At 37.9% G+C, this 24,578-nt stretch overlaps 1 protein-coding gene across 8 annotated transcripts in view; it reads left to right on the top strand.

Moving 5' to 3' along the window:
- The window catches only part of Tbc1d4 (TBC1 domain family member 4), a 185,104-nt gene that overhangs the window by 96,050 nt on the left and 64,476 nt on the right, over positions 1-24,578 (top strand). For 7 of the 8 annotated variants that reach the window (XM_087192894.1, XM_087192895.1, XM_087192896.1 and 4 more), the window contains exons 2-4: positions 16,068-16,655; positions 18,112-18,201; positions 21,467-21,571. In XM_087192894.1, the coding sequence (XP_087049020.1) occupies positions 16,113-16,655; positions 18,112-18,201; positions 21,467-21,571 (738 nt within the window). In that variant the 5' untranslated portion in view covers positions 16,068-16,112. Of the gene's footprint in view, positions 1-9,776; positions 10,067-16,067; positions 16,656-18,111; positions 18,202-21,466; positions 21,572-24,578 lie in introns of those variants that run through there. The other variant, XM_087192893.1, reaches the window with a different exon arrangement.

The raw sequence follows: 24,578 nt of genomic DNA, 5'->3' as shown, positions 1-24,578 counted from the left end.
AAGACATTTATAATACATAACTCACATGATTAAAATGAAAAGTTACAGGCAAGAACAATTAACCCCCAGCTGCTCAATAAATTCTTGTGACAGGATAAATTCTGATTAAAAACACCATTTGGAAAAAATTGAATCTGTATTTTCCAAGCTGAGATGTCATTAAGAAATTTAATTTATATTAATTGTATTTATTAACAAATCACATTTCTTTGTGAAGAATGCCCCAGAATAATGCATGTAGAACCAAATTGCAGGTTGAAGTAATTTTTAAATGGTTATTTATTTATTTATTTTTTGGTACTGGGGGTCGAACTCAGGACCTTGCACGTTTGAGGCAGGCACCGGAACCACTAAGCTAAATCCCCAGCCCCTTAAATGGTTATTTAAATAGTTATTTGCCCTATCACTGTCTCTGTGGAAATGTAAAGTTTACTTAAAGATCACTAGACAAACATAGTTCTATCTGGAAGAGACTGTTTAAATTTAAGTAGATGTAGTTTATTAATATTACTATCAGATAGATACTTGGCTATCTTCCAGTTTTTAAGGAATAGTCCCATAGCTGGCTTTTAGAGTTCCTTATAATGTTTCTGTTTCTTCAATTGGGGAATTTTTTGAAGCATGCAGTCCAGTCTTTTAAGAAAATTATTAAGTATATATTTCTGAGGCTTTGGTTTGGGTCCTTTCTTTTTAGAACCATTATGTGATTTAAATGCTTTTATGTATATCATTTGTATGTTGTTTTGTTTGTTTGTTTAAAACAGGGTTCTCCCTACATAGTTCAGCAGACTGGTCTCGAACTCACAGGGATCTTACTCCAGTCTCCCCAGTGCTGGGATACAAGTGTGCACTATGACGCTGGACTCCTTTTTTGTATATCTATCCCAAGCTTTTCTTTGTTGAGCTCTGATTGATGTTGTTTCTTAATTTGTTGATAATTATGATAAGAGTATCAGTTGTTCCAGGTATCTATTTTCTTTTCTCCTTTAGAAATAGAATTTTAGGTACATAGCCACCTAGAGCTAGAACTACATTTTTTGGCTACTTGTATTGGCAGAAGTTCCTCTAGTTCTAGTCAGTGTTGTGTACTTACATGTATTGTGCAGCAGCTTCTTTAAGAAATCTTCCTTAAGAGAATGTATGGTATATGTGTGGGGGAGTGCATGTGTGTGCGCACATTTGTGCTCTGAGTGCAAAGGCGTGTTACCCCTTGTTTTCCTTATTCTTCTTATTCTTGTTTTTACTTCATTCTTCATATTCTGCTGCCTGGAATATGGTTGCCATTAATTTGAACCATAGGGTCAAAGCCCCAAAGGTAGATAAACAGGGATAGAAGGAACCTGAGTCTTTGATATTTGAGGACAATGAGTGCCAAAGCAGCCCGGAACCTCTAAATGAACTTCTGTGTGAGAAGGAAATGAACTGTTACGTGTAATCAGTTGCTGTTTTGGGTTTTAGTTGAAGGTGATGAGCCCAATCCCAGTGATTAGATTCCACTGTTATATATCATATTAACCGATTCCTTAACTACTGTATTTGTATATATTTTCAAACTTGTGTACTAGTTAGGACTCTTAGAGGCAAGGATGAAAACCAGCAGCCATATACAAGGATCCTGAATTGGTTCCCAGAATTGCAAGGGACCAAGGACTCATGAGCCACTCCTTCAAGACTGTATGTGCTCTATAACCAGGCACTCGGCCCTCTCAGGACTCCTTCATTCCACATGTTGGTTTTAATTCTCTTTTCCTCTTGGTTTCATTTTATACTATTGCAGACTGGCTTTTTCTAGTGAAGGAATATGGCTATCTGTGGTACCAGGCCGACGTCCTTTGCAGCTGAAGACCCCAGGTAGAAAACAGCTATGTCTCACCTTCTGTTAGAAAACTATTTGGTTACAACTCAGATTGACCTGGCTTGGGTAGCATGGCCACCTCTGTACCTGTCACCTAAGCACCTGGGATTGCATTTCCTTATTGTAATTACTTTGTATGGAGTGGAGAGGTTGCACCAGGGGAAGGGTGCAAGGATTAGCAGTATCCACTGGAACTCTTTCTTTGTTCTAAATTATACTGGATACTACTGAGACAAAACAGTGTTTATCACAGTTCATTGATTCCTAAATAATTTATAATCAGAATCACCTTAGTCCTTGTTGAAAGCAGTTCATGTATTTAAAAAGCCAAGCTGCTATCTTGCTTTGAATTTGTTCTCTGACTTTGAAGTTGTGAAATTTGACAAAACTGTAGCTTAGATTCCTTGTTTAGGAATGTTGATGAAAATGAATTCTGGCCATATTATCACACCATACAGATCTCCCTAATTTATTTTCAGTCATGTTGATTATAATGCTAACACTGAAGCATCACTATACTCTTGAATCCTTTTAATGTAGATATTAGAAAGTATTTCATATGTTAGAGAATTAAAGCTGTTACATTCTGAAAAAATATTTTAGTATCACATATTTAATTAAAAACTCTAAAACTAGAGAGCTGTTTTAGGTAATTAAAATTTGACAGTTGTATGTTTGCTATATGTAAAATTTGACAAGTAAAATATTTTCAGAAGGGCTTTGGTATGCTGAATTACCAGTTTACTTTAAATCTTAACAAATTAGAAAAGAGCAATTAATTGAAAAGTCATGGTATCATGGGGCTGAGTTTTGTGGAAGGGGAGGGGAGATCTATTCAGAGGGCATGCTTACAAAGAGTAAGTAGAGTCTGGTCTAGAGTGGACAAAAGCTAGTCCTGTCACAGTGATCTCTTTTAGGTGGCTTTCAGGCAGTATGGTGACGTTTTAGAGACTTCACAGAGAGGCATTTATTGCTTGTGTTAATACTTATTTTATGTATTAATCAAGCTTCAAGGCAGATGTCTGTGAGGTACATAGGAATATGATCTTTCTCCAAGACCCTGAAAGTCTCAAGCCTTTCATTGTTTTCTGTGTCAGAGATGACAGGAAAATCATATCACTTGAATCACTTGAAGTGTTACCCGATTTTCCTTGGTGTCATTTTGCCAGAACACACGGAAAGGGCTTTGATATTTAGTGATCAAAGAAGAATCCTTTTAACAGATTATATCAGTCCCGAAGATGTTTTTTTTGATGAGAACCTTTTCAAGGTGATGTTCATTATAGGTCCCAAACAGGAAGAAGGAATGAGGGCCAACAAGTCAATCTTGCTGCAAATGTTGTAGTATTAATTTTTCATTCACTGGGGGTAACCATATCAGGCGCACTCTGTTATGACTCATGCTGTTTCCAGGAGTTTTAATTCTATTGTGAGTGTTGGAGACAGTGCCATATGGAGCTCCAATATGAATAGTTACTACTACATGCAGACCAGTGCTCTGTCTTTACCCAAGAAAGTGCACATTCAGGTCAGAGGTGAGGCATCTGGTTGTCCTTTCTTGCAGCCTATTTTTGGAGAGAGGCAACTGGGTGTTTTCGTGTCTCCTTAGGTGGCATGCACTTCGTATTCTTCTTTGAAGAAGGGAGACATACACACTTTTAATGATTAATGATAAAAGTTTACAAGAAACTGAAGTCTCTGAATAGAAGTTCAGGAATGTTATATTATTTTCATTTGCAATGTGGAAAATCTGTTGTGGTATAAATATCTGAAGTAATATGGAAGGCCAGGACAAAAATAGGTTTCTGAGAAATGTGTGGCGTGTGTATTTCTGGATAATATTACAGCTTTATCTACTGATCTCAGGGACAGCCTGTGACATCCAGATTCCTCTGAGCTTAGCCTTCACTCCCTTGTGTCTTTCCTAAAGCCCATTTCATTGCACAACCAACCCATGCTCAGAACTTTCCTCACGAGTTCAGACCTTTCATGAGTTGAAACTACTAATTAACTGTCCAGTTTTCACATTTTTAAAGATGACTCTGTACTTCCATAAAACGATGTTCAAAAACAGTGGATCTTTAAATAAAGTTTATTTTAGTAAAAGATGCATTGTCATTAATTCTTCAAAATACTCCCCTTGCTCTTCAAACACACTTATCCCATGGTTCTTGTCACTTTCTGAAGCCATTCTGGAAGTCCTCTCTATTCTTCTGCTGTGTATTATCCAGCGGAGGGGCAGGATCATAAAAACATTACAGTGTGTCTTCATCCACCTTCTTCACCAGATTTAGTACCATGTGACTTCTGGCTCTTGCTCAAAGTCAAAATGACCGTGAAATACAAATGTTTTGAATTTCAGAATACTAAGTCAGCCATAGCAGCAAAACTAAAGACACGAAAGAGAACTTCCAGAACTGCTTTAGAAAGTGACAAGAATGATGGGATAAGTGTGTTTGAAGTGAGGGGGAGTATTGTGAGGGGGATTAATGGCAATGTGTCTTTTACTATAAAAATTTAAAAAAATTTAAATACTCATTTTATTTTTCCATTACATTTGTGAATATCCTGATAAAAGACCAGCACATATTTTTCTTAAGTTTATTATGTCCTATTGTGTCCTATTTGAAAGTAACTAATGAGTAAATGTCATCATCCTGTAATACTGTAATTTTTCAGCTGAACTTTATTTTATTAGGCTATTAATTTTGTCAAATTTGTCTAGTCAGCTAAAATTCCAGCTAACTTACATGCCTTTGGTCAATTTTATGAACTTAAAACAAAAGGAGTAGTAATAATATTTTATAGACCATAGCATTGCTTTCAATATTATATGATACATTTTTGTATTTTTAAAATTTTACTTAAAGTAGGCTATGCAGGCAAGCTCCCTCTTGTGTTTGTTGGAGAAAATGCAAATGCTATTTATCTGTAATTGAAAAAATAATGTGAGCATTAAGCACATAATCAAATGTTTCCTTTGGGCAGGGGGAGTGCTACTGAAGATTGAATCTATTTTAAATTTTTAAAATTTTGAAACAGGGTCTCACTCTCACTGCGTTACTAAGATGCTTAGGCTGGGCTTGAATTTGCAGTTCTCCAGCCCAAGCCTCCCAGAATGCTGGAATTACAGGCATGTCCCTCCACACCTGGCTGTTAAACTAATTTGATGAATACAAATCATCCTGTTGAATAAATAGGTGGTAGGTTGATGTCACAATATATGTGCTTTGTGGTTGCGTAGAGGAATATGCTGCATTCAGAACCATGGATCTCATAGTACCAGCTTATGTAAATAAATAGCATTTCAGGGGTGTTTCTTAGGATGTTATTTCAGTTAGAAAATTGAAGATTTTCTTGTTTATAAGAAATTTTACTTCCTTGCTTTGATGATTTTGTTTTTTATTTTGCTTTGTAAGAATCTTGCACAAACATTCCATATCCAAAAAAAAGAAATATAGAATTATTTTTCATCAGCGACACAAATATTTTACAATCAAACTGTTATTCTTATTTTGGTAGGGTATATAATAGTTTTTTTGCCTAAGTACTTACAAACTTTTTCCAAAATTTATTTCTTATATAAATATAATTTATATATGACAGCTCCCAGTCTCATCCTAGGCAGAGAAAGAAGTTTGCCTACATGGTTTGATTTGTGGTTGCAAAACCTCTTTTTTAATATATATATATATATATATATATATATATATGTATGTATGTATGTATGTATGTATGTATCGGCTAACTTCTGAGTTTTGCCTAACATACTTGAAAAAGGCAAATGCCCCCCATGTGAGTTCGGGAAGGGTAGCCAGATTGGCCTACACTCAACCTTGAATTAAATTTAATGTCTCAAGTTCAGTGTCCTGCTGAATCTTCCTCGCCATCTTCATCTCAGCTCATAAGCATGCTTTCTGTCTTACGAAAGAAATTAAAGCAATTGGAGGAGAAAAACTACCAACTCCCACCAAGTCTGCCTGTATTTGTGCCTGTGTGTTCTACCTTCTCTTTCCAAATGAACTGTCTATATCTCGGGTCAGTTTGGTTTTTTCCCTTCTGCCAACTTAAGGCCATCCCTGTAGCAGTTCTGCCGTCTTTCTCTAGACCATTAATCTTCCTGTCACTATTGGATATTTTCCGTTGGGAGCTGTCATTTCTCCTATCTTTGAGAGAACCTCTCTTCACTCATGTGGTTCTCCAGCTCCTGTCCTAAGAGATTGTCTGTCCCTATTGTTTTGGACTGCATTCTTGACATTCTCTTTAGAACCTAAGGTTTTTGCCCTCAGCCCCCACCAAAACTCATCTTGTCGTACTCACCTACGATCTCATATTGGTTACTCCTTTCTTCTTGGAAACCTTTCTTTTTGATTGAGGCTGCCTTCAAACTCACTGTATAGCCCAGGCTGGCCTCAAACTCATGGTCCTCCTGCCTGAGCCTCCTGAGTGTTAGAATTACAGTGTGCACTACCATGTCAAGCTTGGAAACCTTTCTTACTGGGCTTCTTGATACCACACTCAGCTGGTTTTTACCGCTGGATCTTGTAGTACTGTATTTTCCTTTGTTCATAGCTCTTCATCTTTCAAACTGTGCTCCTCAGGGAGTCCACAGAAATATTTCTGTGTCTCTCTGCCTAATTCTCTATGTCTTTCTTTTTATCCCCCCTCTCTGTTATGTATACTCACTCTCTTGATGAACTCACCTAATTTCATAGCTTTAAATGCAATTAATGTGCTCATAACTTCCAGTTTTGTACCTCAGCACTGAACTCCCCACTGAACACCACATACATATCCCTCCCTTTGGGGATCTACAAGCTTCTTAGAATTAACGCATCCCAAGCTAAGCTTAAGCCATCCCCTTCCCACAGCCTGTTTTACCACGCCTCCATTTTTCTCATCCCTCTGGCCCAAAACCATGAAGTCACCCTGGCCTCCTCTCCTTCTCCTATTCCCCACATCAGATACACCAACAAAACCATATTATCTATACCTTTAAAATTATATCAAGAAGCTGCTGCTGATTGCCACTTCCCTGGCTGTCTTCTTCTTACCTGAGATCAGTGCAATTGTCTATTTTCCACACAGTAGCCAGAGGGATCCTCTGAAAACATATCTTACGTCATGTTATTTCTCCACTCAGCACCCTCCCAGTAGCTTTCTGTCTCACTAAGAATAAAAGCCAAAATCCATTCAAGGCCCTGCATGATTAGATCTCCCATGTCCCTGGCAGTCTCCTTGTCCATAATCCACAGCTCACTCATTGGCATCCAGCCCTCTGGCTCCCCGAAGCTTCTGGAACACACCAGGCACATTCGTGCTTCAGGGTCTTTGGACTCTCTGCCTGCTGTTTTCCTCCTCAGCATATTTGTAGGACTCATGTCTTTGCTGACCTTAGATTTTTCTCAGAGACTATTTTACAGAATTTTTTCTCTAAAAATGCAACACTTTCCCTCTAAATTTTCCATCATTCCAATTTTTCTCCTTCCTTTCCTTATTTTTTTCCCTTGGAAATTTCATTATCTAAAATTCATGATATTTTACTTACTTTGTTTATTATTTTTTTTCTTCCTTATTTCTGTCACCCTCTCCCCATTTAAATTTCGTGAAGTCAGGGATTTTTATCAAGAGCTTCTTATTTCTTTTATCCCCGTACACAGCACAAATTAAAATTATACTTTAGATTTAATTAATATATCTGTTAAACATTTTAATATAATTTTATAAATTGTATTTATTAATTATTGAGTATTTTCGCTGTGGTAGCATTGTCAGGGATATTTGCACATTTAATTCAATTTTCCCAGCTTAGGTCTGAGATAAATGTTGTGACTTCCATTTTTCAGAGGAAAAACTTCAGGCTGAGACGGCATAATGTATTTTCTATGGATGATTATAAGTATTGGAGTGGGGCTTTAAACTGAAGACCTCGACCTCCATGTTTTATACATTTCTAATTTGTCATGGATGGTCTATTTACTTTGTGTCTGTATGTGTGTGTGTTTTGTGTGTGTGTGTGTGTGTGTGTGTGTATGTGATACTGGGAGTTGAACCCAGAATCTTCACAGTGAGCTGCATCCCCAGCCCTTTTTATTTTTTGAGACAAGGTCTCACTAAGTCACTCATTTGCTCAGGCTAGGCCCAAATTTGCAGTCCTCCTGCTTCAGCCTTCCAGAGTGCTGGGATTACAGATATATCTCACCATACCCAGCTTACTTCCCTTTTAAAATAATCATTTTTGCTTTTGAAAGGGAATTTGAACACGACAGTCTTTGCCTTCACCCTGTAACTTCTTACCATCCATCCCATCTTCTGTCTTGTTGACATTTATATTTCTCTTTAGTACCAAACATAACCTCTTCGGAGATTCCATTCTCTTAGTTAAGTCTCATGATTCCCCAGATTTTTTCCTGACCTACTTTTGTACATTTTATATCTGACCACTTGTGAATTTATAATGGTCATGGGGTAAGAAGACACAAGTCGTATCTTTCAGAGGAGGAATTCAAGGCTCTGAGCAGTAAGACAGAATGAGAGGGAAGAATTTAGAAAGGTTTAAGAAAGGCATCTCTATCTCTGCTACCTGTGGTGGGGGCATGAAGGAAGCAGTAAGCAGCAGAGAAGAGCTGAATTATAAATGCATTTGGAGCAAAGGAGCTGAAGATGTCTAAGAACTAAAGCCTGGTGTGAGAGGAAACTGCCTTGGCTCATCGCCTAGAGAGGAAAAACAAAGCTACTTACATGACTGGTTTAAGTCAGAGAGATACTGTGCTTTGCTTTCTTTGGCTCCACATAGTTTAGTCTCTTCTAATCTCATTATTTTCTTCTTTTCTGGTTGAACTTTTGATGTGAACAGTTTGTTTACACATGTGTGAAACAAGATGGGTGGGGGTGGTGATTTCTTAAGGGCACGGTTAGTAAAATTCCGTGATTGAAAAGGCATCTAGACTCAGTCAAAAATAAACTCATTTTATTATGAAAAATTGGCTTTAAAGTAATAATTTAGATTTTTAAAAAACTCAATACAAAGACTCTCAGAAGTATTTTAGGATAAAAGTTAAAATGAGATTGTCAGACAGTCTCACCTCTGAGAAAATCACAGTACAGACTATACATGCCTCCCAGGCACAGGAGGCTGGAAAAGCGGCCGAGAATGGCTAGCGTTTCCTTCATACAAATGGCCTGTGCACTGGCATGTGTACACTTCCCACCATATTTCATTATTTAAAGATGAGATTTTTTAACAGCCTAATAAGATGATAACATTAAATGAGTAAATTACTTCATGCTATTATATTTTCAACATCTTCCCATGTTGCCTGCACAGTCTATAAACTAATTTTTTTTATTTTTTGGTACCGGAGATCGAACTCACGACCTTTCACTTGTGAGGCAGGTGTGGTGCCACTGAGCTAAATAAACCCCTGGCTATAAACTAATTTTAATCATTTCTTAAAGAATTATAAAGGAGGCATGCATTACTTCCAAAACATATTTCTTTTCCATACTGTCTCTATGCAAGACTAAATTGTTATACTTATTAGGCAGTTATTCCAGTTTACTTAAAATGTTCCATAATGTTTTCTCTCAACTTTTATTTTCTTACAGTTATCTGAATCTTGCTGTGCCTACTATAATTATTATGAATCAATTAATAAGGAAGCAAGCAGTTAATCTCATGTCAGTGGTAACAGATTAACCTAATTCTTTTGGTTTAAATATATTTTAGGAAGTTTATTTTCACATTCACATTTGTGTTTGCTTTAAAGTGTTTTATCAAAGTTCAGCTAACCCTCTGAGGCGAAAAGACATCATACTATATAGATTAATCTTCTTTTATCTCCGTAATTGTTTGTGATTGTTTAAACAGCACAAGAAAGGCAGTGGTCATCAGAATTAAAGTGTAGCTTTTCAAAGACAGATAAAGCTTTTGCTCTTTAGTCCTAGGCAATCTGTGCATTTCCTGATTGCAGATGCAGGAAATACTTAACTTTGAACCAATAATGGTCACTTGCGGGGAAGTTTAATAATTGGCTGCATTGCGATAGTGTGGACTTTCACAAATACAATGAAACCGCTGCTGGCTTATTTAGAAGGAAAGAGAACTTCTAAAATGCAACAAAGGGCTAATACTGAGGCCAACATCAATTTGGCTTTATTCAGTGCTGTTTTGTAAGAGATGCCAGTATTCAACTGGCTTCCTGATCAAAGGTACAGTATCTTTTCTTAGTCTCTTTATATTATCCAGATTTTTTTCTCCCTTGTTTGCATAAACCTTTAAATAATCAGTGTGTGGTACTTGTAAAATGTGTCTTCTTTTGAAGTTGAGTGAAATGCAGTGTTAAAAATATCAATTCCCTTCCTAAACTGTTATAAATAATTATTATATAATGGGAAATAGTGTAAGCTGAAGGATTCTAGTGACAATTTTTTGTCTAGAGTGAGAAGTTGTTTTCATGTCTGAGTCTTGGTAGTACTTGAATCTACATTGTTTTAGTAAGGTCAGTGAAGATGTAATGACCAAATACTGGGTAAAGGTGGCACTGTGCTTTTTCAAAATATCTTGAAACACTTGCACCAAAGCTTTTTCATTTTCTTGTTAAATTGATTGTTGTGTGTTAATGAAGATGAATAATACCAACAACTTAGTCTATTTCTGGTTTAATAATAATAATAATAATAATAATAATAATGATTTCCCTTCTCCTTAGTTTACATTATCTTGCTCTTATGTTGACATTGACCCAAAAATAATGTCACAGAAGTTGGAACTACATGAGACCTTTTTGACCATCTGTCTAGTTCCCTCCTCATTTTGCTTTTGAAAATTTGTAGTCAACAGCAGTGAAACACTTCTTTGCAAAGGTACTGAGTAAATTATTAGCAAAGCTGGAGGTAGAATATAAACCTCCTAGTAATTAGTTTAGTGGAGTCTTTTTCAGTATGTTGTTTTGTGTTAAAGATTAAATGGTGCTGCAGAGTAAAAAGTTTCCCTTGAATTGGCAGCAGATCTACATTATAGTCTGTGGGTTGTATGCAGAATCTGAGCAATGGAGTTATTTGTAGCTTGAGTATGAATAGCTAGAATGTACTTCAACATCCTTGAGTTACTCTGTAGCATTTGGAGGTATTCTGCAAACACACAGTTACTTCCTACTTGGGCTGAGCAATGAGCAGAATGAAAAGCCATGGCTTTCCATTTTGGGGGATGCCAGATCTCTTAAATCATTAACAGGAATTTACTAAACCTGTATCAGTCCTTGAGAACTTTTATGACATTTTGAGTACTTGTTTACTACTATGTCTGCCCATGTTTGCTGATGGCAACCATTCAAGTTTTTCTGAGCACAGGTAGTTTTTCTAGTGGTGATGCAGAAGAGCTGTAGCAGGAAACAAAGTCACCTCAACTCAGTCTGTCTCTTTGCTTGCAGTGTAATGGTACATGAAAAAGAGATGTTGGAAAGATTCAACATATACACAAAGGACTTAAATCCTTTCAACAATGCTTAGTACAGATAAAAATGTATCAGATAACACTATGCTATTGGAGAATGCTATTCCAAAATACTGTGTGTAGGCAAGCACAGGAAAGAGATTTTATTTTGGTTGTGTGGCTTCTGATACATCCCTTAGGTAAAATGCCTCAATAAAAGGTTTGCAAGGTTCTTTGATAATTTATTTCTTTGCTATGGATATTTTGCTATCCTTCTATTACTAGTATGTCCCTTCTGGTGGGGGATGAGTATGTAGTCAGGGGCTGTATAATGCTATATTTTATATTGTGTCTTTCATGTAAGGATCAGCAAAAACAGACCTAATTGTTGGATCAGTTTTGTGCTTAGAGTCTGCAGCTCAGGTAATTGAAAGTTGTCATTAGTTAAAGCTGGGAGAAGGTATTAAAGTTAACTAGAATCTGTTTTATGATATAAACACCTCAGATTATTGGGAGATTAAATTACCTGCACAGTTCAGAACTCAAGATGATAATCTTTGCTTATCAAAATTGCGTCATTTGCTGAATTACATTTAGGTGTTGAGCCTTTCCCTATGGTCATAGGGAGGAGTCTTGGGTGGATACAGAAATTCAGCCACTAATCAGATTTTCACTTAAGAGGTCTCCATTTAACAGTAGAGGGGGGAAAAAAAGACAGTTGAGAAGATTTGACACAAATGAGGTTGAATTGGCTTTATTTCCAGTTTCACTTGGAGAATATAATTTTAAGGCTGTACTCAAATAGATAAAATAGTTTAGCAAGTTTAAAAATCTACAAGTTAAAAGAGTCCTAGATAGTATTTCTGATTCTGTACCCTACAGAGATACTTGTAAAGGTTTAAGAGTGCTTGGGTTAGTAATCAAATGAGCAGTATTTAATAGAATAGAATTAATGAGGAAGAATAAATCATTCTCTTAGGGCTTTGCTCAACCAACTAGAATTGTTTTAGTTTGTACAGGATTCAGTGTCAGCTAATTTACTCTCCATAGCTTTCATCTCATTGGGTGGGGTAAATCACACACTAAGGCAAGAAGAAAATGACCGAGTTCTAAGACTGCTAGTCACATGTTAACACTGACACCTGACTGTCTCTTAGACATGTCAAATACTCAGGGGGGGGTCACTGAAACTATAGTATGAGGACTTTATCCTTTCATAGGAAATACTCTGGCCACCTGAAGCTTGTGCTTTTTAAACTGTGAATGCTTTGACAGTGTATTTTTTTTTTTTTTTTTTTGGTACCAGGGATTGAACTCGGGTCCTTGCACCTGTGAGGCAGGTGGTGGCACCACTGAGCTAAATCCCTGGCCCTGATAGTGTATTTTAGGTAATTAAGTGAAAGAGAAGAAATTCTGGTTTTAAAATTGGCACTAGGAGCTTAAAGACATACCATAGATGTCTGAATATGAAGCAGCTCTGTATATAGGATGGTCTTCCTTTTTTTGTCAAAAATTAAAAATTACTGAGAAAGTTTTTTTTGGTTAATACAAATACTGAAAGCCTGTTATGTACAGGGAATTATTCTTAGCTTAGGAATGCAATAGGTAACAATAGAAGAAAAAAGGGACAGAAATCACCATCCACTTAAAACATATATTTTAAATTTTTCATTACTGAGGATTGGACCCAGGGGCACTCTTCCACTAAAGTACATGTCCAACCCTTTTTATTTTTTATTTTGAAACCGTGTACGTGAGTTGCCAAGGTGGGATTCAAACTCGTGATTGTTTTGTCTCAACTTCCCTCAGTGCTGGGATTACAGACATATCAGTGTGCCTGGCATATATATTTTACTTTTCATAATAAATAAGCTATACAGAATGTTAAAGGTGTAAGTGCTATGGGGAACCAAAGAGCAGGGAAAAATCCAGAGGAAGGGTGGCCGTGTGTGTAAGCATGTACATTGGTCTGGGAGACACCTGGGGCCGCTGGCTCATAAGATGACATGGGTTTAGATAAGTTGAAGGAGTGAGCCTGGTGGGTAGCTAGCTGGAGGCTAGAGACCTTCAAGTAGGGTAAAGGACTAGCAAGGAGACAGGGTTGCTGGAGTGGAGTGCGCAGGAAAGGAATGTAGAAGGAGTATAGGTCAGAGGAGATGAGGTGAGGATGAAAAGATCAAAGTCCAGGTTGACCATATAAAGTCACAGGGAAGATATGTAACCACAGTGCAGATTTAATCTCTATGTATATCATCTGTGGTTGACAAGATCTTGTCTTTTACTCTTCATCAAATAGATATTGGAGGGAGCTACTGTGAGTAATGTGTGTGAGGGTGTTTTTCTATAAGGGTCTCTGGCAGTGACTGACATGAGATAGAGTCAAGGTGAAAGGTATCCAATTTTTATTTAGTAATTTTTATGTGTACATGGGCTCTCTCACAAGAAAAACAAAGGTCCAAAGAAGCAGAAAGAGTAGTAAATTAGGAAAACATGACAAGACCGAGGTTTTGGACTAAGGCAGATAATTGTAGAAAAGTGACTAAGAAAGTAGGACTACTTTAACATAGTTGGTTTGTTAGGTTTCTCTTGGCCTTGAGTCCCATGTTGGCGATAAGAATGACTTTCTTGTGGTTCTGGGAGGACATCTTTCACTCTGGAGTTGTCTTTTGCTTTCAGGAAGCAAAGGAAGGTCAGAATGCCTGTCTTGCATCTACTGTTAGTACCTTTAACTCAAAATAATCAGTACATCAGAGTGATATACTTTAGGGTGGTGTTTTTTTGTTCCTTAAATGCCAGTTTATGAAGGATCATTTTGGCTTTTAAGAGTAGATTGAAGGGGGTGGAAAACTAGTTAAAAGGGTATTGGAGTAAACCAGGGGAAAGATAAGTGGTATCCCATTGTATGTGTCAACCATATTTTCTTTCCTGTTCAGTTGATGGGCATTTGGATTCTTTCCAGTGTTTTGGCATTGTGATCAAAGCTGCTGTGATATTTTGCATATAAGCTCTTCTGTGGATATGTTTTCTAGTCTTTTGGCTGGTTCATGAGGGAGGTCTGTCATGGGATCCTGTCCTAGGAGGCCCCCTAAAGAGTAGGTGATGACCTTGGTTCAGTCTGTTGAAAGGTTCCTGATGCACATCACCGATAAAGAACTTCAGGACGAGTCAGTGTGAGGCATAGGGAGGTTTATTAGGCAGATTAGGAAGTAAGAGAGAATAGGAAAAAAGACTGCAGTTAGAGTGACTGGAGGGGGCTCACTCTGATGAGTTCAGATGTCTGCTCACAAAAACAGAATGTCAGCTTTTATGGATTAGCTGAGGTAAACCAGGGTGTGCACAGGTATCTCAGTGCTGGTTTCGAAGCTCCAGAGAATGCTTATCCCTGGAGGGGCAGTTGGGTTCTCCTGAGACAGTTGTCCTTGCTCAGAGAGTGGTCTCATCCTGAGGCGGTCTCTGAGGTTCTGCCTTTCCTGTAGCCTAGGTGATCACAGGTTTAGGATTGTGACTGCTTACTTCTAGGCCATGCTATAAACGTTGGCAATCAGATGTCGCTGTAAGCCTGCAAAGTACTGTAGTTACTTTCATCTTGGCAACTCCAATCTTGAAGGGGGATTACATAGATTATGTAACTTTAGGTTTAATAAAACCTCGTTTTGCCAGTTTTTCCTAAACTAACAATTCCTTGATAAGGAAGATAAAAATTGAGCTTCCTTGGTTCCTTTTATCTATCTTTATTTCTTTTATCCTTCTTTAGGTCTATGGTTAAGGTTTAAGAAGCTGCTTTCTACTGTGCTGAGTCATTTACTTTTCTGGACCCACCTATGAGAGTTCTGGTTGTCCCGCCTTCTTGCTGGCCTGTGGTCTTTTTGATGTCAGTCATTCTAGCATCTGTGTAGTGTTATCTGGTTGCATGGTTTCAGTCTGTATTTTCTATTTTGCTAATCCAGATGATAGCGTTCCAGTTTTAACCTCTTTATCTAAAAAGTTAATTTTATCTTTATTGTTGGAAATTTGGTTTCCTTCAGATGAGGCTCGTAAAAACTTTCAAAAATAATTAAAAGATGTATTCTTTTTTTTCCCCATTAAGTTTATTGGTACATTTTAGGTATAAAATACAGTTACATTCATCATCGGGATCCTGTACCATTACATGAGTATCTTGGTTCTTATTTTTTTCCCCTTCCCCAGCCCTCCCTTCACCTCCTCCACCCTTCCCTATTTGCAAAGATTTTGTTTCCATTTTTTTCCTTTTCTCATATTTTTTCTTTTCCCTTTTTTCCTTTCCCCTATCCCACTTCCCCTGCTCCTTTAGACCTTTTCTTCCTATTACACAATATCAATTATAGATTTTTAAAAATTACAATATCAAGATCTAGGAGACATTACCACAGATTTTACAGAATTTAAAAGGCTATAGAAAGCATATTACAAAAATCTTTTTTGAAATAAATTTGACAACTTCTTAAAAGAATAAAAGTTGGCAGTGACCTATATAGTTTCATGGTTTTTTGTGAAACTAATACATTCACAATTTGAAAGTATAATACATCTATTAAATTTCAATTTTAATAATTTTTGTTACATTGCAGTTTTACCTTAAAGTCATTATGTCACATGGTGTAATTTAAATTTACACTCTATCTTGTGTAGGGTTTACTCCTTCCAGTGTTCTGTGATTTAGAATGAAAATCCATTCCATGTGCTAATAATAGGTCTCGATACACAAAAATTATCTCAAAATGTTCCAATAAAACAGGATTTTCAAATTTTTTTCCCCAGGTTCCTGATGTAATCAGCAGCATAAGGCAGTTATCCAAAGCCGCCATGAAAGAGGATGCCAAACCCAGCAAAGACAATGAGGACGCCTTTTACAACTCTCAGAAGTTCGAAGTCTTGTACTGCGGAAAGGTGACAGTGGCCCACAAGGTGGCCCAGTCCAGCCTCATCGATGACTGCATCGAGAAGTTCAGCCTGCACGAACAGCAGCGCTTGCGGCTCCAGGGCGAGCGGGCCGCGGACCCTGGCGAGGAGCTGGTCCTGGAGGGTGAGGCTCTGGGGTCCCCCCGGGACAGCCTGCCCGAGGAGGAGGAGGAGGAGGAGGCGGAGAACAGCCACCCTGCCTTGCCAGCCCTGGCCAGCCAGCCCGTGCCATCCAGCGCCCGGGTTTGCTTCCCTGAGCGGATTTTGGAAGATTGTGGGTTTGATGAGCAGCAGGAGTTCCGGTCCCGGTGCAGTAGTGTCACCGGGGTCCTTCAAAGGAAAGTTCACGAGAACGGCCAGAAGCCACAGCCGCGACGCAGACACGCGAGTGCCCCTAGTCACGTGCAGCCCTCGGATTCCGAGAAGAACAGAACGATGCTCTTCCAGGTGCGGGTGGGGCTCCAGGCCTGCTCCCTGCAAACCTCAAACCGCGGGACCAGAGCAAACGGGAGGGGGGGGTGGGGGGTGGGGGGTGGGGGTGGTGTATGTGTGTGTGCTCCCTGTTCCTCCACCTGATCACCCCATAACCCAAAGTGTAGCCATAACCAAAAACCCAGCTTTCAAGGCAGGTGGAGCAGGAAAAAGCAAAAGCAATTAGAGGAGCAGCAGAGAAAGTTGATGGAAGGACTAGGGATAGAAGATTACCCTTAATATCTGTGAATGAGTGTATGACAGATACTCTTGGTATCTGCCATCTGCATTTACCTTGAGCCGATTCTTAAATAAATGCCTTTAAACAAATAACTCTAGAAAGCCTCTGTCAGAAAGAATGTAGAGATGTGAATCTAAGACAGTGTGATTTGTCATGGAGATAAAAAGGATTTTTTTTTAGGGAGAAAAAGGAAAATTCCAGAGACTTTTCATAGTTGTCTTTCAGATGGGAATACACCAATTTACCGTGGCACACAAGAGGGAAGGTTAAGGGTTCATCTCTGGTCTTTTAATCTACCAGGCCATTTACTGAATAATTTGATGTAAGGTATACAATTATGAACATAAAAGATAATTCTTGATTCTAAAAATAATTTTTTAAAATGACGCAAGAGTGTATAGAAAACATCAAGTTCTACTTAAAGATCTTAATTCATAACCAGGCCCTGTAGAGAGTCATTGATCTTCAGCTTGTAACATGTGAGTTTTCTTGAAAAAAATAAATGACTGACCTTTTATTCTGTTTTAAAGAATCCCTGAGAAGGAAATTCCACACCATACAGTATCTTGGTAAACAGTCCCAGGGTATATTTGCTTTGTCAGAAGTTCATGTTTTTTGTTATTGTTTTGTTTTGTGATTAACACTAAGTATGTAATTAAAGTGTCTGTGGTCTTTTCTGTGGTGAAGAATTTTTTCTCTTCTTTGAGCTATCAGATTATTTTTCTTAGCTTGTTATAGTCACTGCTATTAATTGACCATTTGAGAGAAAGTATGTTTATAACATAAATACATAATTGTTATTTTTGGAAATCATGAAGTGAAGATAGGTTGCCTGCTTTTTTGAAGTCATTTTTATTTTGAGAAAAGTATCTCTTTTGTATCTTATAATTTAAGACCAATTTAATTTTTGTGATTTCTCAACAAAGGCAAGAAATGTTTTGAGACAACTGATATTCGGAGTTAACATTTTCTGTTGGATCGGGTGTTGGATGGAGCACATGTGAAATAGGTCTATTTAAAATATGGCATTTAGGTATTTAATTACTGAGTATTTTATTAGTTGGGTATTGCGGAGTTTTGTAAATATTGAATATTAATTGTAAAGTGAGATATTATTCATTGAATATATAATTATAAATAGTAAGATGTTAGGTCCTAATGAGTTAAAATTGACATACTTTTATTTTTAAGGTTGGACGATTTGAGATTAACCTTATCAGTCCAGACACTAAATCAGTTGTGCTAGAAAAGAATTTTAAAGATATCTCATCTTGTTCCCAGGTATGTATTGAGTTATATTGTAGTATTTAAAGGACCAATTAACTACAAAACAACGGTTCCACAATTCACCACGAAACAATAGGGTGTAAACTCCTTCAAATTTTTTTTTTTTTTTTTGGTACTGGGGATCGAATTCAGGACCTTGCACTTGCAAGGCAGGTGGCAGAACCACTGAGCTAAATCCCCAGCCCCATCCTTCAAATTTTAATATTTCTAAAATTTTATTTTTATTAAAGAAAATTGGTTTATAAATTAAAATTTGTTCATGTGTTTGTGTATATGACTGTAACAAAATCCTACCCAGGACCCTCCGCATCTCTCCTAAGATTCTGTCTTCATTTTGGTCAGTTCCTTCCCTTTGAAATGACACTTCGTCAGATGCCTTCCACAAGTGGAATTTTTGTGGTGGAGAATTCTTTTGAAAATACCTCCCAGTTACCGTTCCTCAGAATCTTGGGCAGTAACTGAGTCATACCCAGAGCAGATAGTAAATGGGGAACTCGTGTCTGAACTTCTATTTAATATACATCCATGGTTTGAAAATGTTTTGATATTTTTGTTCTTTTAATTCACCAACTATGTATTTAAGTGCTTTAAAAATAACTAGTGTAGTGAATGTGTGTAAATTATAATGTTAGGTATAAACTAATATCCGAGGACCATAGTGATATTTTAGAATATCTACCCAAAAGTTAGAGCTACCTAAATATATTGTGAACAAAGCAAGACATTTTGAATTAACCAGAATAGAGGAATATCGAAATCCAAATGTGAGAGTGTTATGTATGCAAAGATGCCTCTGAGTAGGTCCCTGGAATTGAGAATAATTTCTTTTTTGGCCTACTGACTTTATGTACCTTGAAGGGACTAGACCTTGATGAAGTCTCTGCCTATATTTTAATGTTGAAAAATCATGACTATTTATTAACTCTTGTCCTTCTTTGCCTTCTCCTCCCTCCCCTCCTCTCTTCTTTCCACTCTTCTTTCCTCTCTTTCCCTCCTCTTCAGGCCCCTCCCTTCCCTTCTCCTCTTCTTTTTCCTCTCAAATTCTGGAGTTAGCATTGCAATAGGTATGATATTCAGACATTTTTCCCTTCAAAGATGATGAGAACTTTTGTATATCTTGTCTATTGTTTAACTCAGTCTCAGGTAATAGAGTTTCATTTCTAATATTTTCTTTCAATTATGTAAAGACAAAATTATGGTGTATATATAAGCATTCTCTGGTGAATTAGTGACTACATCTGAATACAGGAGGAATATATTGTAAATTTCTAAAGTTCTACTTCAATGTACAAATTTGGTAGAAAGATTATTCACCTGAAAAAATGTGTATTAATCATTCTTATAATTACATGTTTGCTGAGGGTTTCTGCAAGGTTATAAACTCTACGAGGGCAGCTATCTTAGTCTGTGGTGCATTAGAATCAGCTGTGCTGACATGGAATTTAAACCTTAGGTGCTCAGTGAATGTTGAGTGAATGGGGCCATTCTGCTTATGGGGCCTGGTGCCATGCGCTGGAAACAAATATGTATAAATCAAATATTGTTCCTACCCCCAGCACCAAGAGACATCCTTAAAATGCAATACCTCCTGCCCCTACATTCCCCGTACCTCCCAGTAAGAAAACAGACAATGCCATTGAACACCACAAAGAAAAAAAAGGAAGATGCAGCCAAACCAAGTATAAAACTGGAAGTTCAAAGCAAAGATTTTTGCTTTTCCTTTTAATTTTTATTAAAGGCACACTGTACATTTTGGTATTCTGGTTCAGAAATTAAGGGAAAGTATGGAGGAAATTGGTGGAGAGACCTCCTAGCAGAATACTGATCATTTGAGCCTGGGACCCCTCTCTCACTCAGTAGCTCTGTTCCTATTAACTTCTTTCCACAGAAAACTGGGCTGATACACAGCACAGTGTGGCTGTATTCAGGAACAGGCCTGCTTTGGAATACCGTACAACTACAAATGTTTCTTTCTTCAAAATTAGTATGACTGCTTTCCTGGCAAGCATGGAGAGTAGGGTGTGGCTTTCTTTCCTGGAAACATTGCTCTCACCTGGAAGACTAGCTGAGCTGATGAAGTCCTCTGAATTTTTCCCATTTATTATTAAACTAGTAAAAATATTCTTTAGTCACTACCGGGTTGTACAAGATTGAGCTTATTTTTAATTTATGAATTGCAGACTTATTCCTCCTTACTTCTTTCTTCCAGAGTTGATTTCCTTTTTCCATATCCACTGCATAGATTGAGATTGTTATGACAAGACAAGTGGTTACCATTTATAAAACATTCCAGGGACTGTCATATAGGTATTTGTTAGTTCTAAATCCCACATAACAGGTTCCATTACTGCTATTTTATAATGAAAAGTGGAGCCACAAAGATAATTATTAGCAATCTAGCACAGTTTATCATGCCTAGCAGATTTGTTGAACCAAGATTTAAGCACAAATGAGATTTGAAAGTCTCTTTTCACTTAAATTTTGGTGATTATAGGGCATTTTAAAATTGCATTGCTTACCTGACTTTACAAAATATGCACTGTGCTTTCTTTTACAATAATACAGTGCCTATTTATTGGTATGTATGTATTCAGACTAAATGAAAATCACAAATAATAAATTTTTTATTAAATATAGCTGAAATTATTTAGCCTGAGTCCAGCAAATACAATGATTTGTGAATGTGGATAATTGTCACTTGCAATCATACTTTTAAACATACCAATCTTTCAACAGTGTGGCTTTTTAAATGTCTATAAATAGAATAGACAGTCTGTTGTTGTATGCAACCTTAGGGAATTGCATGGCATTTAATTCAGGTATTATCAGTTGTAATTTTTCTCAGATTCTTAGCTTCCTGTAGACAAGAACAGGGTTTGTGATAAATCATCTGACTGGTGTTCTAAGAAGATAGTAAATTGAAAACTCAATTACTTACAAACATGGAGTAGTGGTTTTATTACAAGACACAGTATATCACGCCATCAATATTTTTTTCTCCTGTGGCCCTGAGTCACAGGGTATTTATCAGAAACAAAACAATCTAAATTGGTCTCACTCTTTATCTTACATACCAACAGACCATCCTGTAAGTTTGCTATGACATTATGTCCCCTATCACGTTGCTGTGAAGAAGAAATACATAGAACTGATGTACTTAGATGTACGTAGAAATACATAGAATTGATGTTGATTTCTCATATTGTTGAATGGATATATTCCCATCAATGCTGTATTGCCCTTCTTTCCTCTAATCCAGGGTATAAAGCATGTTGATCACTTTGGCTTCATCTGTCGGGAGTCCCCAGAACCGGGGCTGAGCCAGTACATTTGTTATGTGTTCCAGTGTGCCAGCGAGTCCCTGGTAAGTGGTGCATTTGTTGTCTGCGTACTGCTGCCAACACATCCATCTCAAAGGACTCCTCTCTGTGAACCCAAGCCTCACAGGGGGAAAAGGGGGGCATTAGGGTTATGTTTTTACCCCTCAAGGTAGTGCAAAAGTAGAAAAATAGAAACAAATTGTCATGGCAAGTACCTAGATTCTTTCTCAGGATGAACAAACCCAGTCAGGTTACCATGAATATTTTTAAAAGGTAGGAAAAGACTAATAGGAAAAAAAGCCAATACTTTTCTCATTGCTCAAAGAAGAAAATAAGAAAGGCCATTGATCTGTTATTTTCTTAATTGCTATAACAAACATTTCAGGAGAATAAAGAACTACTTTGTTTTTTCTCTTAATTTCATTAGCCCCTGTACTTAGTTTTATAATCTTTTATTCTTTGTGGTCTTTTCTTAACTTTCAGTTCCTTCCTTTGATATTTAAAAGTCACTTCTTTCCAGTATTTCCCTCTCCTGTCTTTTATTATAAGAGCAATTGGAATTTGGAAGAAATACATAAGACAGACTTGGAAATACATTTGACTAATAATTATGTTAATTTCTTTTTTCTTCAAAGTTTTTACTTACTTGTCTGCCTGTCCTATCCTCCCAATCATTGTAATTCAAACCCTCAGATATATACATTGCCATTCTTTGAAGAATTTACAGAAAACTATTTTCTTAGCCACATAACCCTCCTGCCACCATTTCTCACAGGGAAACACATCCAACTTAGACATATGCACACAAGCCAGGAGCATTTGTCCTTGTTTCCTTGGTACGTATTACAGTCACCCTTGCTTAACTCTCACCTTCCGCATTTCCCTCGAGGACACTTGGGTTAGGAATAATGAAGGGGTGGGTATGGATGGGAACAAAGGCACTTTTTGACTAGTGCCCTCTGGAGCTCTGCCTTTTTCTCTAAGGATTATATAATACTTCTGTCCCCAGTAGTTTCTTATTCTAGGGAGTTCCATTTTCCCTCTAGATAACTAACTATACCTATGACATATCCACCTGTTGGTGTCCAGATGACTCCTCCTAAGTAGGTTCAGTTTAAGTCTTGAGATAGAGATTTGAAAGTGGTCACTAGATAATGATAGTAGAAGGAATGGAGGTAAATGAACACCCAGAGGGAGGAAAGAGAAAGAAAGCAAAAAAAAAAAAAAAAATCAATGATACAACACTGGGAAATGCCAGCCAAGTAAATTCTGGTAAAGCATAGTCTAGGATACTCTGTCGCTGGGGCTGCATTCCCCACCCATCCGTACTGCTTACACATCACTCCTTTGCTGCTTCATCTCTCTGGTAAGTCTGGTTCTTCTACCATGTTCTGGATCCCACACTGCCCTGCCTTTCTAAAACCTATCACTGATCCCATATTTTTAAATTTTGTCAACACCATTCACTCAGCTTTCCAATTTAGAAACCTTAATGCATTCTTTGTCCAGTTGTTTGTCAAATCCTATTGATTTAAAGAGAGAAATGTCTCTTTCATCCATCTCATCGTCTTCTCCTCCTCAGGACCTGGTTCTGGAATTCTTGTGATGGTGTCCTAACTACTCTTCCTGCCACTGGTTTAATCTCCCGTCTGCTTATTGTCTATACTATGCTGGAATTTTATATCTCACAAAATCTCCTTTCAGAGCTCAGTTTGTGCCTCCTTATTAAAGGACAACATCTATGTTATCTAGCATGTGGGCCTTCATTCTTCTCCAGCCTCTTGTGCTGTTACTCCCTCCATGCAGAACACATGCCATGCCCTTTTCATGTTTGTGTCTTCATATATGTTGTTCCATTTCACAAGCTCCTCTCTGGGCCAAACCACAAAGCCTGGTTTGCTGATTGCTGCAGTGGTGCTTTTATATTGGTTTGTTCCTGAAATCAGCAGATTTGAGAGTAGTGCACGGGCCACATGCACAATCAAGGAGTTTTTGTTTGTTTTTCAGTGCTAGGGATTGAACCCAGGACCTCATGCATGCTAAGCAAGCATTCTACCATTGAGCTGCACCTCAGCCTGGGATCTAGGGCTTCTCTGAGTAGCTGGAACTCTGTGAAGGCCCCTGGTGGATTGCTGTGTGGAGTGAGGAGACTGCTTGTCCGAGGAGGCCAGAACCAGGGTGCACTGCCTTTCATTCTGTAAGGCTGGCCATGGGGCCAGGTCAGCCTCCAGGGGTCACCTGTTACTGAACAAGGGGGGTTGACCTCTGCTGCCCTTTACTTTCCTACTGCTTCATCAGCAGTAGAGCAGGCATGGCCTTGCCCTACTATAACTCGGACACTCTTCCTCTTTACTTCTCCTGTGGGTTATTCAGGACCAGCCGGATTGTCTCATCCTCCGGAGGACTTTTCTGACTCCCTTTTCTCAGGCGTCGAGTCCTATCACTGTCCTCCATCAGGGCTCTCCCAACACTTTGCTCACAGGTCTCTCTCAGTTCCCACCAAGCCCCCTACTTTTTAATCTGTTTACTTAACTGGCCACTCCACTGATTGGGAAGTTCATAGTTGGCCCTTGTCTTTTATGTGCTATGTTTCTGGGCTGTGCTTAGTGTTTTCTTATTTTGAGACTTTGCTCTTAGCTCCAGGCATTTGTCTTCCAGGTGCTGGCCAATCTTCACTGTGTCCTTTTCATTAAAAGAAAAACTATGTAAAACTTTCCTTTTTTCATTCTCTTTTATGGGTTTCATTTTATTTTGAGTATTTAGTGTTTGCATTTTGTCCCCATACTTGTAGAATGAGTTTTGGACATAGGAGTCACAGGAGAAGGTCTGGGACGTGCTACCTTTCCCTGCCATACTCTGTGACCAAGGCACTCAGCGGTGCTGGCTGGGCACACCGTTCAGTTCCTGTTACTTGAAGCAGTATGGCTTCTGAGCTTTGGCTTTGTTCTTAAGAAGGCTCATTCAAACCCTATTTCATTTTATCAGTAGGCATCTTACCTAAATCGTGAGACATCAGAACTACAAGCCAGAAGAAAAAAATGTGTATTTCCT

This window comes from Heterocephalus glaber, unplaced genomic scaffold (genome assembly GCF_053883595.1).
Source record: "Heterocephalus glaber isolate CG9 unplaced genomic scaffold, H.glaber_assembly_v1.0 deba00001577, whole genome shotgun sequence".
Classification (NCBI taxonomy): domain Eukaryota; kingdom Metazoa; phylum Chordata; class Mammalia; order Rodentia; family Bathyergidae; genus Heterocephalus; species Heterocephalus glaber.
Note: the sequence above shows the minus strand (reverse complement) of the source record. Positions and strands in the feature narration are given on the sequence as shown.